Genomic DNA, 15,785 nt, shown 5'->3' with positions numbered 1-15,785 from the left:
TCTAGGAATCTGCCCATTTCTTAACAATTCCAGTATTGCCATTCTAGTTCCATCTTCATCATCTCTAGTCTAGACCACCACAATAGCATCCTAACCAGTCTTGTTTCTGTTCTTGTCCCCAATTTAATTCCTCACCACAAAGCAGGTACATTCAGTGCATTTTCTGAAAGAAGAATCAATCAGCTCACCCACCTCCATTTTAAACTGGACAACTCCTTACTTGAGTCCCAAAAGCCTACCTGATCTTGTCCCTGCCTCTCTCTCCAAACTCATCTCATGCTCCTTTCCTCCTTGTTTGCTATCTCCAGTAACACTAGTTTTTTGTTCCTTTCCAGTTTTTTTTTCTTATTCAATCTTATTTGTCATTTATTTTGAAAAGGAGGGAAGAGAGCAAAGGGATAAATTCCAAGCCATCATTTAAAAATGCAGCCCCAGGCACTTGTTATTGATATGTCATTGGGTTATTCCACTTGATAAAAAATTTTTTCCAGCTTTATTGAGATGTAATTGACATATAACTTTGTGTAATTTTAAGGTGTACAAAATGATGATTTGATATATGTATATATTGTGAAATGATTACCACAATAACATTAGTTACGTAATTACAATTTTCCTCTAAAATCAGGAACAAGATAAGGACACCCACTCTCATCACTCGTATACAACATAGTACTGGAAGTCCTAGCCAGAGCAATTAGGCAAGAAAAAGAAATAAAAGGCATCCAAATTGGAAAGGAAGAAATAAAATTGTCTCTGTTTGCAGATGACATGATTGGATGTACAGAAAACCCTAAAGACTCCACCAAAAAACTGATAGAATTAATAAATGAATTCAGTAAAGTTGCAGGATATAAAATCAACATACAAAATCAGTTGCATTTCTATACACTAACAACAAAATATCTAAAAGAGTAATAAAGAAAAAAATCCCACTTACCATAGCCCCCACAATAAAATACTTAGGAATAAATTTAACCAAGGAGGTAAAAGATCTGTACACTGAAAACTATATAACATTGATGAAAGAGATTGAAGAAGAAACACATAAATGGAAAGATATCCCATGTTCATGGATTGGAAGAATGAATATTGTTAAAATGTTCATACTACCCAAAGCCATCTACAGATTCAATGTAATCCCTATCAAAATTCCAATGGCATTTTTCACAGAAATAGAAAAAACAATCCTAAAATTCATATGGCACCACAGAAGACCCCACAGCAATCTTGAGAAAGAAGAACAAAGCTGGAAGTATCGTACTGCCTAATTTCAAACTATACTATGAAGCTATAGTAATCAAAATAGTATGGAACTGGCAGAAAAACAGACACATAGGCCAATGAAATAGAACAGAGAGCCCAGAAATAAATCCATGCATATATAGTCAACTGATATTTGACAAAGGAGCCAAGAATACTCAATGAGGAGAAGATAGTCTTTACAATAAATGGTGTTGGGAAAACTGGATATTCACATGCAAAATAATGAAATTGGACGTCTATTTTATATCTTTCCAGTTCCTGGTCATTCCAAGTTCATTCCCTATTTTAGACGATTGCTTTAGCTGTTTCCCCTGTTGAAACATTCTTACTTGATTATAAGCCCATGAGAGCAAGGACTTTGTATGTCTTGTTCATCGATGTGTCTCTATTACCGAGAACTATTTTTGATAATAAAGGGTCCTTAGTAAATATTTATTGAATGAAGGAATGAATGAATACATACATAAATGCTTCTTAGTGAAAAATACAAATTAAAAGTAACATTCTATTTGAGTTCACTTAAATTTAGTTTAATACACCTAACAGAATGCTGAGCAGATAGTAGGTGCACAATAAAGACTTTGTTGATAAAGTGAACATGACCATTATACTGTTCAACCTATTTTCAAAGTGATATGAATTGCTAATTATCAGCACCTACTTGGCCAGGAAATACTGTGGAGTGTTTCATAATATAAAGTCAAGATTAAAAGCTTTTTGTCTGCTTCAAAACAGTTATTACTATTTGCTGTGGGCTCATAGGATGTTGATTGGTTCTCAGTTATGTACTAGGAAATGTCTTCTCAACTAGGATTATCCTACCATGTAGATAGTTATTTGGGGAAGGAAGGTTTTAATGGCTTTGTGTCTAGGAAAAATTGGGGTTAATATAGCTTCCATATTTAAATTTCTTATTTGAGTTTTGGAAAAATGAAGAATTACCAAGTGATTCAGGCTTCCGAGAACTTTGCCACAATGATCCTTCACCTTATTAAGTCATCTTAATCAGTGCTGCATTTTTCAAAATGGTCTGTCTCAATTTCTAGGGCTTTCAAACAAGTTATACCATAATAAGGTGATTTGTTTCTTTCAATTCATACATAATCAAAAATAAGCATGCACACCAAACTTCTGAGCAGCCATATAGGGCTAATTTCCACTATCAGTCTATGTAGCTAGATACCAGTAAGGCTCATTCACTGCTACTAATGTATTTGTTTTCCAGAATTTGTTTAAGACAAAGGTACTTCTGCTGTAGAAGACAGCAATGATGACACTGCTTGCTACAAACATCTAGAGCTTTTACACAGTTGAATATGCCTTTTTATCAAATATTGCATAGTGGATATAATGTCAGACCTTTTCCATCCTGCCAAATAACCAAATGTGAAAATAAGAGAAACAAAGAGAGGAGAATACAAAATTGCCTCTGCCACTTTTAAAGCACGATTTACTGATAAAAATGTTATCTTAATTAGAATTTTGGGGAGTTGCAAACATCAGTAACTGACTGGCAAACTTAAGCCAAAGAAAATTTATAGGAAGAGTATGTGAAACTCACATTATCACCAGGAAACCTGGCAAATCAAAATGTGGAAAACAGGCAGGAACCCAGGCACTTTCTCAGACTGCAAGGAAGGAACCTCAGGAATAGTCCTTGTGTGAACAGTCTGGTCAGGGCACTTCTAACACAATGACTGCGTTGGAGGGCCCCCCACCCCCAACACACACACACGTTGGCTCAACAGACTATATCTACTGGGGAAGAGATTATTCCACAAAGGAGAAATTGAGATGATGATGTTAAAAAGGGAGAAATGAGTGTGCCCTCCCCCAAAATAACGACTGTCTACTTCAAACAATGGAAACAAAAATTCCCAAGGCATTAAAACAAAACAAAACCACATGCTTGCTTGAGAACAAAGATGTGTTCTATCAGTAGGTTTTAGAAGCTCTTACCCCTTTTACATCTTTCTAGTTTTCTGACTTCTTATTTGAGAATGCTGCTGACAGTGTTATCTTAGCGTAGGCAGGTGACTAAAGCTAGTGAGTAAATCCACTAACTTTCCCAAAGCTGCCTACTCTCACGCCTGCACCTGCACACCTCAAAGTAGCTGGAGAAAAAAATACTACCATTTTCATTGATGTCATTTTAATTCAAGACCACTGGCCTTATTGGCTCCCTGCAGTGACTTTATTTTTCCCCTGGTCTATTGACTCTCCAACTCTTCTGTCTTATTGTGGCAGATAGACTCCAAGATGGTCCCCAATTATCTCTGGAATCCACTCCGATCAGGATTCCACCCCACCACTGTACTAAAACTGCTCTTATCAGAGTCTCCAATGAGCTCCACATGTTAAATTGCAAGGCAACTCCCTGTGCTCATCTTCTTGTCATAGCAGCAACAGTTCATGGTTACTACTTCTTCCTCCTTGAAATACTTCTCTACTTGGATTCCCAGACAATCCTCTCATCTGATTTTTTCTGCTGCCTTTTTAACCACTCTTTCTCAGTTGGTTTTGCTTGTTTCTCCTCATCTTTCCTACTACTAAATATTAGAGTTTCCCAAGGCTCAGTCTTTAGATCTTTTCATGTTTCCATCTATATTCTGTTCTTTAGAGGATCATATTGGGTCTCATTGTCTTTAAAATATATGCTCATGATTCTCAGGTTGTTATTTCTAGCCTAGATTTTTCCCTGAACTTCAGATTCAAAAATCAAACTGCCTGTTTTACATCTCCACTTGGATGTCGAATAGGTCTCAAACTTGATATGTATGAAGATGAACTCTTGATACACTCTTCCAAATCCACTCCTTCCACACTCTTCACTAGCACGGTTAATGGCCCCCACACTTCTAGATGTTGAGGCCCAAACCCTTGCAATCATGTTGTACTCCTCCTTTTTTCTCTTACCTTACATACTCCTTGTCAGAAAATCCTGTTAACCCAGCTTTCAAATACATACAGAATCTGACCACTTCACACTACCAACACTAACTTCCTGGTCCGAGCTACCATTATTCTTGTCTGGACTATTTGCACTAGCCTTCTAATTGATCTCCCTGCATCTGCCCTTGCCCAGTGCAACAAAACAGTAGCTGGGTATTTCTGTGAAAACATAAATTGGATCGTGTCACATTTCAACTCAGTATTCTACGGTGGATTCCCGTTTCACTTGGAGTCAAATCCATGATCCTGCACGGCCTGCTCCTCCCCCCGTTACTTCTCTGACCTCATATCTTCTACCACCCCCCTTGTTCACTCCAGCCACTCTAGCTTCCCTGCTCCTTAGATCACAGCCATACTCCCTCCTCAAGGCATTGGCATTTCTTCTTCCAGGCGCCTGGAATCCTCTTCTCCCAGATGGCCACACGGCTAAGTGACATACTTCAGACTTTCAGATCTTTACTCAAAATTCTCCTTCTCTGTGACAACTTCCTGGTCATCGTGTCTAAAATTTCATCACGCTCAACGCGCGCACACACACACACACGCACACACACGTGTTATATTCTTCCCTGCTTTGTTTTTTTTTCTCTAGCATGTATTACTTTCTAACATACTATGTATTTTACTCATTTATCCTGTTTATTGTCTATCTCCACTAATGTAAGTTCCATGAGGACAGGGATTCTTTTTTTAATTACTGCCATATTCTTAATGTCTACGACACTGAGTATTTGTTGAAGGCAAACTGTTGTTTTGTAGGTACCTCATTTTCTTCACAATCTCTCACAATTAGGGCTAGATTCAAAATCAGGCTCCAGCACACAGCTCATTTTCCAAGGTAAGTGAATTTACAAGTGAATTCCTTATTCTTTCCAGTCCTGCAAGACTTCCTACTAACTCCTTGTGACTTTCTTATTGCTTTTAAACCGAGGGATTAACAAGTTTAAAATCTGTCTCTTTTTTCATCATAAAGGCAGGCAGGACCAGCTACATAATTGTGAGATCCCAGGCAAAGTGAAAATAGGGATTCCTTCATTCAAAGAGTATTAAGGATTTCAAAATGATGATAGCAGAGCATTAAACCAAGCATGGGGCCCTATGAGACTACACAGGTCATAGGCCCATGATGCTGGCCCAATAGGCAAGGTTTTGTTAGAGCTAAATTTTTTTAAAAACTTAAAAAAGAAGCACTTAGTAATAACGGTTCTCCTTTCACAGTTCCCCAAGTCCATGTTCCATGCTGAGTCTGTATTGTAAAGGTTTAAAGATTCTAAAGATGAATACAATGTACATAATTAGTTATGTAAACTACATAACCACTTTTTCTGGGTCCAAGGTGACCTTTTGGTTATATAAATTTCCATTAGTTATAATTATTTATTGTCATATTATCCCATCCATTTATGTTACTAATTTAAGATTAAAAATCTCACTGGTGTGATTTTTTTCAGGACATTGATTTATCATATAAATAAGCACTATTTATAGGGAGAAATGTCAAAGATGCTTATTCATTCAAGAGGAGTTGAGTAAAAATCTATATATGTAAATTATAGTGCTTGGCTCTTTAGGAAATTTCGGCATTATGTGACAGAAAAGCAGGCTATTAGCTGAAATATCAACTTTCCTAAAGCCGATTAGCCAAATGATCGATTTGTTTAACGACCAATTTGCCAAATTTGCCAAATTAAATGAATGCAATTTAACATTAATATTTAGCATCTTGAACACAATTGTTTGATTTCCGTTACTGATGGTGAAATATATAGAAAAATTATACATATATTTTTAATATTGAATATCACATATTATATATGGATATGTGTGTGTATATATATATATTTGTACATACTTATATATATAGTTAACTTGTTATAAGAAGACTAGATATAAAGGAAGTAGACATATCCGGAAAGTACTACAGTACTGTAATTTGGAAGAGAACACATGGTTAGTATGAGTTAAGTAGAAAAATGAAACAGGACACAATAGGAGTAACCGCATTATATATTAAATATTGTATGCCATTTGCTGGTTGATATACTCTGAGAATTTGATGAAAGAATTTTAAAAATATTAAAAGCTTGGCAAAACAGAAATCAACATAAAAAGATTCCTAATCACTTTTTTGATATATTCAAAATTTAGAATAGTTTTCCTCTTTGGTATAAAGAGCATGGATTCTTTCTACAGGAAAGTTTGCCTATTTCAATGGCTGCTGATTAGAAATCACAACCTCAGTATATGATACAGGACAAGATTTTTCACCTACTTCTGATTTATTTCATAATACTTTTAAATGACGTTTTCTACTTTTTTCACACTAAAAGCATTTTAAATATCATTGTTAGTATCATTTAGCTTATTCCTCACACTCCATTTTAACTTATCAACTCAAAAACATCTGCCAAAATCAGAATTTCTAATTAAATTGCATTTAAATTACTTTTTAGTGAAGTCATCTAAAATTTAATTTAGCTTAACTTAATTTAACTTTAATTTGAAAGCATCAGAAAGAAATCAAAATTAATCAATTCCATATAAAAATCCCCATATTAAATTTTATTTTGGTTATTGATATTGAAATAAATACTTGTATGCATTTCATAGCTAATAACCTAAAGTGAAGAATTTTGTTAATGCTGATAAATTATTCTTGGTAAAGATGCTAATTATTGATATACAACATTACAATCTTTAAATTTAGTAAATTTGCAAATTATTAGTTAGCAAATTGGCATTCAGTTGGCAGATTTTCTTCTAATTGGTCTGTTTCCAGAAAGAAGAGGGGAAGAGTAAATAGATCCTGCAGGAACACCAATTTTCAGAAGACGATGGAAGAGGAAAATATGAGATAGACTTGATTGGAGAGGCAGGAAGAAACCCAAGACTATTAGGAGGAATGGAATTTCAAGAAAGATGTCAACAGTGTCAGGTGCTACAGAAAGTTCCAAGAGACGGAAGGTCAGTGGTATCCTTGCAGGCGCTGTTTCCAGTAGAATGCTAACATGGGAAGTCAGTTTACAAAACATTATGAGATGACTATAATTAACCAAATGCAATAAAAAAATTTTTAACCCCAGGGACATAGATGCAAAATCCTGAAGAGCAAGGATCTAATTTTATTAATTTTACTTATTTTAGAGTTCTCTCTTCGATTTCTTCTCTCTTCCCTCCCAACTAGAGTTGTCAGATTTAGTAAATAAAAATACAGGATGCTGAGTTAAATGTGAATTTCAGAGAAACAATGAATAATTTTTACTATAAATATGTCCTAAGCGTTGCAAGCCCTCACTGGAAGTCTGCTGAATTGGGGGCAGTGGAGGGGATAAAAGTGCGGGCCCTGGAGTCACCCTTGTACTCTGAGTCCTCAATGTACACTTAGGTCTATGGCCTCCGGCAGGTTACTTAACCTTGTGCGTTTCAGGCTACGCTTGAGACGTAGCAATGGGGATAATAATAATAATAGTTAGAGTAACAGTAATAGTCCTTTTGGGATTATTGGGAGTTGAAGTCTCTAAAGCACTATACGTGGTATTTGGGATATGCGGAAAGATCAACAAATACTAGTATAATTGTCAATTAAGGGGAAGCACCAACTTATATGAATGTGAAGGGGGAAAATGTGTGGGGTTTGTGTATTAGGTGGACTTTTAGGCCCACTTGGGGATAATGACCAAGGAAGACAGGCAAACAAAAGCATGCAGGCCCAGAATTTTAAAAAAAAGAAAGAAATGGAAAAAAAAAAGGCATGATTGCCAGAAAACTTGCCCATTGATCTCCCCTGCCAAAAGGAGTGGGGCCATTACACCTGTGGAGACAGCCTTGGGATGTCAGCACCCAAGTCTGAGTGTGGAGGTTTCATGATTACAGACTGGCCCCGGGCCGGCTCGGTTCTCCGGCGAAGGGCTGTGCGTCTTTGCGCAAAGCCCAGAGGCGAGGCGGGATAGCCGGGGGCGGGGCGGCCCTGGGGGGCCGAGTTCGCCTGCGCGCGTGGGACGAGTCGGGCGCGGGCCAGTCGCGGTCCGGGAGTCGAGCCCCAGCGCTGCCGGCGGCTGCGAGCGGGCGGCGGGCGTGGACTCCGCGGAACTGGCGCCGTGATGGGACACCTGTGGCTTGTGGGGATCTGGGGCTTCTGGGGGCTGCTCCTGTGCGCTGCGGACCCCCGCACAGGTAACCCAGTCGGGCCGCCAGGGAAGCACTGGAGAGGTCCGTGTAGACATAGCCCTTGCTCCCGGGGTCGCGAGAGAGGCGGGACAGCCCGGCACCAGCCCGGGGCCGAGGCTGCGGGTGTGGCTACGTGGTGATCATGGGGACTTGGGGACCTGCAAGGCAGGCCTAACAGAGAGACAGAGACAGAGACACACACACACACACACACACACACACACACACACACACACACACACACAGGGAGGGAGAGAGAAGGGGGAGGGGGAGAGCGAGAGATTGCTCTTTAATCGTCAATGTTGCTGCTTGAATTATGGAACCTCACCCCCCACCCCCACCCCAAGTGACTCAGTTGGAAAAGAGGCTGAAATTTGGCTGGGAGTGGGGGCTGGGGGACACAACCTGAGTCCTCCCCGCCCTCACTCTTCTTGGGTCCCTTTTCCACTGAAGGGAGGGCAACGTCCCCCCAGAGGATAGGAATGGCTCTTTGTGGCGGGTGTCAGTCACTTCCAGGGGCAGCTGCCCTGTGCCTTCAAAGTAATACCCAGGAGAGAGCTGGGAAGGGACTGATAAGATAAGAAATTGGAGTCGTCCGCGGAGATAAGGGAGGATGAACCTGAGATAGGTGAGGAGCAGCACGGCCTTGGAGATAAGATCCAGCTCGCTCGCTGGAGTTTCCTGCTCAAGTTATACACGTGCCTGAAGCAGGAACAGCCCTGGAGCTCTTGGCAAAGACAGATCCGAAGTACAGAGGCCTTGTGTCTGGGGGGTAGTCGTCTTTATGTTGGAGAATTTTTGCCGTTATAGGTGAAGTCCATACCAAACTTTTTGCAGGCAGGAATGAACTATACAATCATAATTTCTTTATCCTTCTCTCATACATCCATTTCAAGTAATTGATAATTTCTGTGGCTTTTCTTTGTGTCCCCACTTAAATTTTTCCACCTACTCTGAGAATTTATTACTGGATCTAATAATTACCAGATCTGTACAGTTTAAGCAGAAAATAAACCCTTCTAGCCACTGTGTATCTTTGAGTTGTTTTAAAGCATTATCTGTAGTTCTCCATAGAAGCTGCTCACTCACCATTGTGTTTGCATAGGCACCTCCCTCTGTCTTGAATTCTTTATCTTTCCTACAGTTGGTCATGTCTGGCTAATTCATATTTGCCCCCCAACTTGCAGTGGGGACACCGCTTCTTTCAAGAAGCCAGTATGACCCAAGCAGTGTGGTTGAAATGCCCCTTCTGAGTCACTCATGGCCTCTGTGCTCTCTTCTGTCGCTCTGTACTGTCTAACCTAAGCTTTTGGAAAGTTGGGACTGTTATACGTTTTTATATCCCCAGGAACCTAACACCGTTTGTTGAATGAATTAGTGACCTTTACTTAAGAACTCACTATCATCAGGAGGCTAAAAAGATCCCCAAAATTATCTTTCCTGAAGTTCTACTCTATCACAGAAAACAATTTCTTTTTAAAACACAGCATTCTTTTTTATACCTGGACTGTTCTTTCAATTTACCTAGCTTTGCATTTCTTATATGCTTTTGTAATGACTTATTTCTCCACCGTGCTGTTTCTCCAGCATTGTTTGCTGCTGTGTGGGCTGCTAACTGTAGTTATGGAACTGCAGTTAGCAGAGCACTACATGAAATTAAACATTTAATAAGTTTTTTATAAGATGATAGGTAAGAATGATGAAAATGATCATGTATTATTCCTGCTTTTTGTAGCACCTAAGATAGTGCTTTGCATAAAGCCAATGAGTATTAACTAAGTACACGATTTAACTCTCTGACAAATCATTGGTTAGTAGTAGAGCCAAAAATAAAACATGGGTGTATTTACTTTCAGTCCTATAATCTTCACGATGTTTTTCTCACAACACTGTAATACGTGTTACGAAATTTGATGCTTGAAATGAAGTACTTGACACTTTTACTTTTATTGTACTTTAATGTCTTTCAGATGGCTTTAAAATAATTCCCAAAGTCACAGAAATAATACCTAAATACGGCAGCATAAACGGAGCAACAAGACTGACTATCAAAGGAGAAGGTATGGTTGCCTTTTTTTTTTTTTTTTGCCAAGGTCGAGGTATTTTAAAGCCTATTTCACATTTAGAGATTTATGGTTTTAAAAAAATCCACTAGAGTTGTTTCTCCATTTGACTAGAGTAGTAAAACTCTATTCCCTTTGACAGCTCACAAAATCCCCAAAAATCTCTATCAACCTGATCATATGGATTTGTATTATAATTACTTGTTTAACTCCATGATCTGGATTATAGTGACTGAACTGAAAAGAATATCTTTAACCCAACTCTGCAATTATTAGCTTTGTTCTTCATGGGTCTAATAACATTTAATTTATTCTTATAGACCTAATAAAACATTTTGGGAGTTTTGAGAGTAGACTGTTAGTAAGAGGGTATGCTAGAGAAATAGAATGGTGATGAAAGGAGAAAGGCAATTGAAAGCAAAACTTTGGATCCCTCCTCCTGCCACCCAGTGCTTATCATATACTTCATCAAAGCATGGCTTATGTATGACTCTCCTTCTCTTTGCCTGGTCTTGGGATGAAAACATGGTAGGCAATCAGTGCATATATTTAATGAGCAACTGTTCTTAGAATTAAATAGAAATATGTGGTTCTTTTAGCCATAAAGTCTTTGCAATCTAAATGATAGTAGTATTCACATGCTTATGAATTTTTGAAGGATGGTAAAGAAAAATTTAAAAAGAATGTTAACAAAAACCATCATTTAGTCTTTAAAATAAGAAGAAAAATGAGAAGTTTTTGGAGTCAGAGTCTTGACAAAGCAAGATATTTAATTATTCTGTCATATATATTGAAATGTCTTTCAATACTTCTAAGTAATATTTCTGCAGAATTCAATCTCTTAGTGATATACTTAAGATGATTTATGCCTCTAAATTGTGAACAATATATTTTGGATTAAAGTGTTTTTTTTTTTAAGAGTTGAACACCTAGAGACAATATATTTGTTCAAGACTATTTTAAGAATGTCTTTATCCATAGCTCCCTTATATTGTACATTGCTGTTAAGATAGCGTCCTTGAAAGCTGTTGGATTTTTAATAGAGATTTAAATACCATGAGAGAAATGCCCAGATTAAAACAAAACAAAACAATGAAACCACCCAGCTATTTCCTTCTGCTTCAAGACCTGGGCTTTTTCTGATCCAGGAACCACAGCTTGAGTTTAAGTACATAGACCCGGATGGTCCCTAGTTAGAAATAGGAAAAAACAAAATAAAACAAAAAAATTGTGTTAAGATATTTTTGAAGAGCATCTTTTTAATCTAGCTATAACCTTTGCTCTTTTGTAGACATTCTGAGGCAATTAGGCTCTTACCTGTGAAGCACAAAGTATCTTGGTGAACTTCTAGTTTTCCTATCAGCCTCAATTTCTGGATGCTTTTGCAGAGAATTATAGGATAGTCAAATCCTATTTGAATTGCAGGTACCTGCACCCTCATCCTAATTTGTCTTCCCTCTCCTTGCTTTAGTCACACACTGTAGGTGTCTAAAAGTGTGTTAGCATATGTTCTTTTCAGAGGCTGAGTCTAAATACTTTTGTATAGGTTTTTGGGGCCTGTGATATATACAGAATGTGTATAAAGCAATGATAATAAATTTTCCTTATTTATCACACCAGACCTCCAAACCTACATGAATATGGTAGTGGAACAAAGTTTATTTGGGGGAACTACATTCACATAATCCATCAGTGCTATCTCTGACCCATACTCCACGTTTAGAATTGCATCAGAGCTAATTTATTAATCACACAAGAACACTTTCTAAATGGAATTGTAAATGCTAGATGATTATCTAAATGTTGGTCCAATATGACTTTAAAAATGTTTTATTTTTGTAAAAGTCGTGATGAAAAAGTAAAATGTAATAGAAATGTTTGACGTAGAAAGTGAGTTCTCTGAAATTCCACCCTCTAGAAAGATCTACTGTTAATATTTTGGGATATCCAAGTGACTTTTGGCTGCTTCCATGCGTAATATTGACCTTTACAGGCAAAAATTTGCTATTGCATTATAGTCTTGCATTACTACTCAAAAGGCTGTGCTTCAGGAGCTAAAGATATATGATGTTACAATTATGATGCTCAAGCAAAAGTGTTTTGAGCAATGGCATGATGGTAGAAATAATTGTATCTCCTTCTAAGATGACTGATTTGGTGAAGAACATTATCATTTTGCTAAGTTCTGGAGTGTTTCTAACTTTCTTAGTTTTATTTATTACTTTATATTCAAACCTCGTATTTCTCAATAGTCTTCCTTGATATTTTATCATGTTTCTCTTTCTTTAGAAAAATCTGTAAGATGGAGTAGCATTTTACTTTTGGCTCTTTTTCTGTGCATTTCGCTATCACAATGTCTGGCACATATATTTTTGTTAAACCGAAGTGTTGAATTATACAATTTCTATAATATTATGGAAAGCACATGGACTTTGGTCCAGTCTAACTGGCTTTTGCTTCCACCTTTGCCACTTCTCATTATGTGACTGGGGCAATTTACTTCTCTAAGCCTCAGCTTCTCATCAGTAAAATGGGATATTAATTCCTACCTGTTGGGGCTATTGTGAGTATTGAGAAGGATGATCTATCTAAGGTACCTATATATAGAATGTGCTCTGTAAATTAGAACTATTTCATTTTTATTATTCTTTTGCATTTATGTTATAGGTTTGGTTTCATTCTTTTTGAGTTATCTTCCATCACACTGCACCTTTTTCCCACTGTTTTCAATGTTACAACTTTTAAGTAGGTTTATACACTCTCCACCCTGCTTTTTTTAACTGGAGAAACCAAAACAGGCTGCATTGTTCATGACAACCGCTGGCTTTACCAGCACTGACATTTTCCCCGATAGCAGCACAGACTGCTATCAGGAAACCCAGGCTTGCGTGCCTGGCGAGTCTTGTCTCCAGTTTTTTCTGCAAAAGAAAAAAATACATCAACATGTCAGGAATTTCCATCTGAAGTCTCAGCCTTTTCTGTTTGCAGGGTACACCCAACCCTTCCTATAATCTTTGTGCTTTGGAGTATTTCCAGAGGTATCTTCTTTATGCCCAATGATTTCTTTAGAATTATACTTTTAAATTAAAACTCTTTTTAAAGGCGATTCCTTTATTTTTCTTTTTAACTCTTCGGAATTAGCTAATATCTTAGAAATATTTTTATGCTTTTTTTTTAAGCAAAATTTATAATGACAATATTTACAAATATTATTGATTTGGTTCATATTTCCCCAAAGATTTTACTCCTAGGATAAATATATGATATATATATATGACATTAAAACAACTCCTAAGCTAAAAACAATATCATCTTTTGTTGGTATTATGTTTCAGAATTGTGTTTGCCTTAGGGATGCTGCAGAACAGATCTACATTACCATTTCATTGATGGGACATGTGCCTAATAGGAAAATGAATACATATATCACATCCTGAGCTGCATCATCAGTAAGACTTTCCATTCTTTAGTTAGTTGCCAGCAGCTCTCTGTGTGTTCCAAACTCAATGTGAACTCCAAAGATAAGCAGAAATTGGTGAAAGGAAAGAGCAGGTTTACAACTGGCCTGCTCTTCTGTGTTTTCATGTATCTTCTCACAACTCCATTTTAGCAGTAACTGCCTTCCTAGATCAAAAACTGCAAACTCAATGCAAATGTCTTCCCCGTATTAAACTGGTGCTTAATTTTGAACTTTAGCCTATACTGGGTGAGTCCTGTTTGGTTAAGGTTTAAGCTTAGAAGAAGAAAGTGGAGTTTATTGAAATCCCAACCCTTTATTGAGTTTCTGCTTACTTTTTCTACATATTAAGAATAGGAGAGGAGCTAAGAACATAGGGTCTAGAGGAAGTTACATGGGGTAACAGGTAATAGCTTTGTAATGTGCATTTTTAAATACTATTTTTCTCTGAATATCACAAGTGTGGCAGGTTGGAATCTGCAGCCTAGGTTCAAATTCTGGCCACCCACTTAATAGTTCTGTGTTATTTTTTACAAAGGATACTAATACTCAACCTAAATCTCAGGACTTTTGTGACTAATAACAAAAGCAGATATCAACTGAGCTCTTAACATATGAGTCAGGCACCATGTTAAGCACTATAGATAAATCCTCATTTAGTCTTCCCAACAACCCAGTAAGTAGACTATTATGGTCATTTTTCTGATGAGAAGACTAAGACTGAGTTTATGTTTAAAGCTCTAATGCCCACGGTCATACAGCAGGGAAATGCTGGAGCTGGGATTCCAACCCAGGGTGTGAGGGTCCAATGCCCTTCCCTTTAAACAGCACCATCACCCAACGTGCAGCTTTACCAGAGCTGGAGTTGAGGGGCTTTGGCACTTGATGGACATCTGGCGCAGTGGTGTCCTACTTCAGTCCTAAGCTACACTAGGCAGTATTCATGCTTTCTAGTGGACCTTTGTCGAACACTGAAAACGCTCAATAATTTAAAAAGCAGTCCCACCACAGATATCTGGTGACCCCAATTCAGCCACTTCAACTATTAAAGTTTATTTAATGTGAGCACATATTGTAGTGGTGATTGTTTTGTTGAAACATACTTGAAAACTACTGACAATTTAAGGTAAATACCTAATATTTATTTTTTTCTAACATTAGTAATAGAAGTATAGGATTGAAAGAGTTAAATGTTCATCTCTGGGTTTACCTTTTATTTTTTTTAACTGATTTTCAGTTAATTATTGTACCGTGGGACGATATGATCTGTAGGTAATTGTTCTGAAATTTAAATAGCTTATAAATTTATTAATGATGTGGATGCACATCTTTTCGTATAAAATAAAAATTTTTATAATTTCAAAAATATTCTTAGTCATCAATTTGTCTGTAGCCATTTTTTGTGTGTAAGGAAGATTAGCCCTGAGCTAACATCCGTTGCCAATCTTCCTCTTTTTGCTGAGGAAGACTGGCCCTGGGCTAACATCCGAGCCCATCTTCCTCTACTGTATATGCAGGACCCAAGCCACAGCATGGCTTGATAAGCAGTGCATAGGTCCGCACCCAGGATCCGAACCCGCGAACCCCAGGCTGCCAAAGTGGAGTGTGCAAACTTAACCACTACGCTGCCAGGCCAGCCCAGCTATAGCCATTTTTTAATATTAAGCACTTGTGGTATTCAGAGAAAAATAATGCTTAAAAATGCATGTATTTTTAGAGCTCAGAATTTAGGAATCTTAGATTTTGAAGTAATCTGGGCAAAAACTGTTTGTTTACTAATTTAACTTTATTGCAAAAAATATTGTAGCCTAGAAACTTTATAGATTTCCTCTGCATTCTAGAATAGTATTAAGTATATTTTTTAACATTTTTATTAGGAA

The 15,785-nt window shown here is 37.4% G+C and overlaps 1 protein-coding gene across 1 annotated transcript in view; it reads left to right on the top strand.

The window, feature by feature from the left end:
* Positions 1-8,307: 8,307 nt before the first annotated feature.
* PKHD1L1 (PKHD1 like 1) overlaps positions 8,308-15,785 on the top strand; it is a 152,328-nt gene continuing 144,850 nt past the window's right edge. Inside the window, 2 exon segments of the mRNA XM_087447119.1 lie at positions 8,308-8,391; positions 10,356-10,445. Of these exon segments, the coding sequence (XP_087303245.1) occupies positions 8,319-8,391; positions 10,356-10,445 (163 nt within the window). The 5' untranslated portion in view covers positions 8,308-8,318.

The sequence above is a fragment of the Ceratotherium simum genome, chromosome 23, assembly GCF_057802395.1.
Source record: "Ceratotherium simum simum isolate JZ-2026a chromosome 23, ASM5780239v1, whole genome shotgun sequence".
NCBI lineage: Eukaryota > Metazoa > Chordata > Mammalia > Perissodactyla > Rhinocerotidae > Ceratotherium > Ceratotherium simum.
Note: the sequence above shows the minus strand (reverse complement) of the source record. Positions and strands in the feature narration are given on the sequence as shown.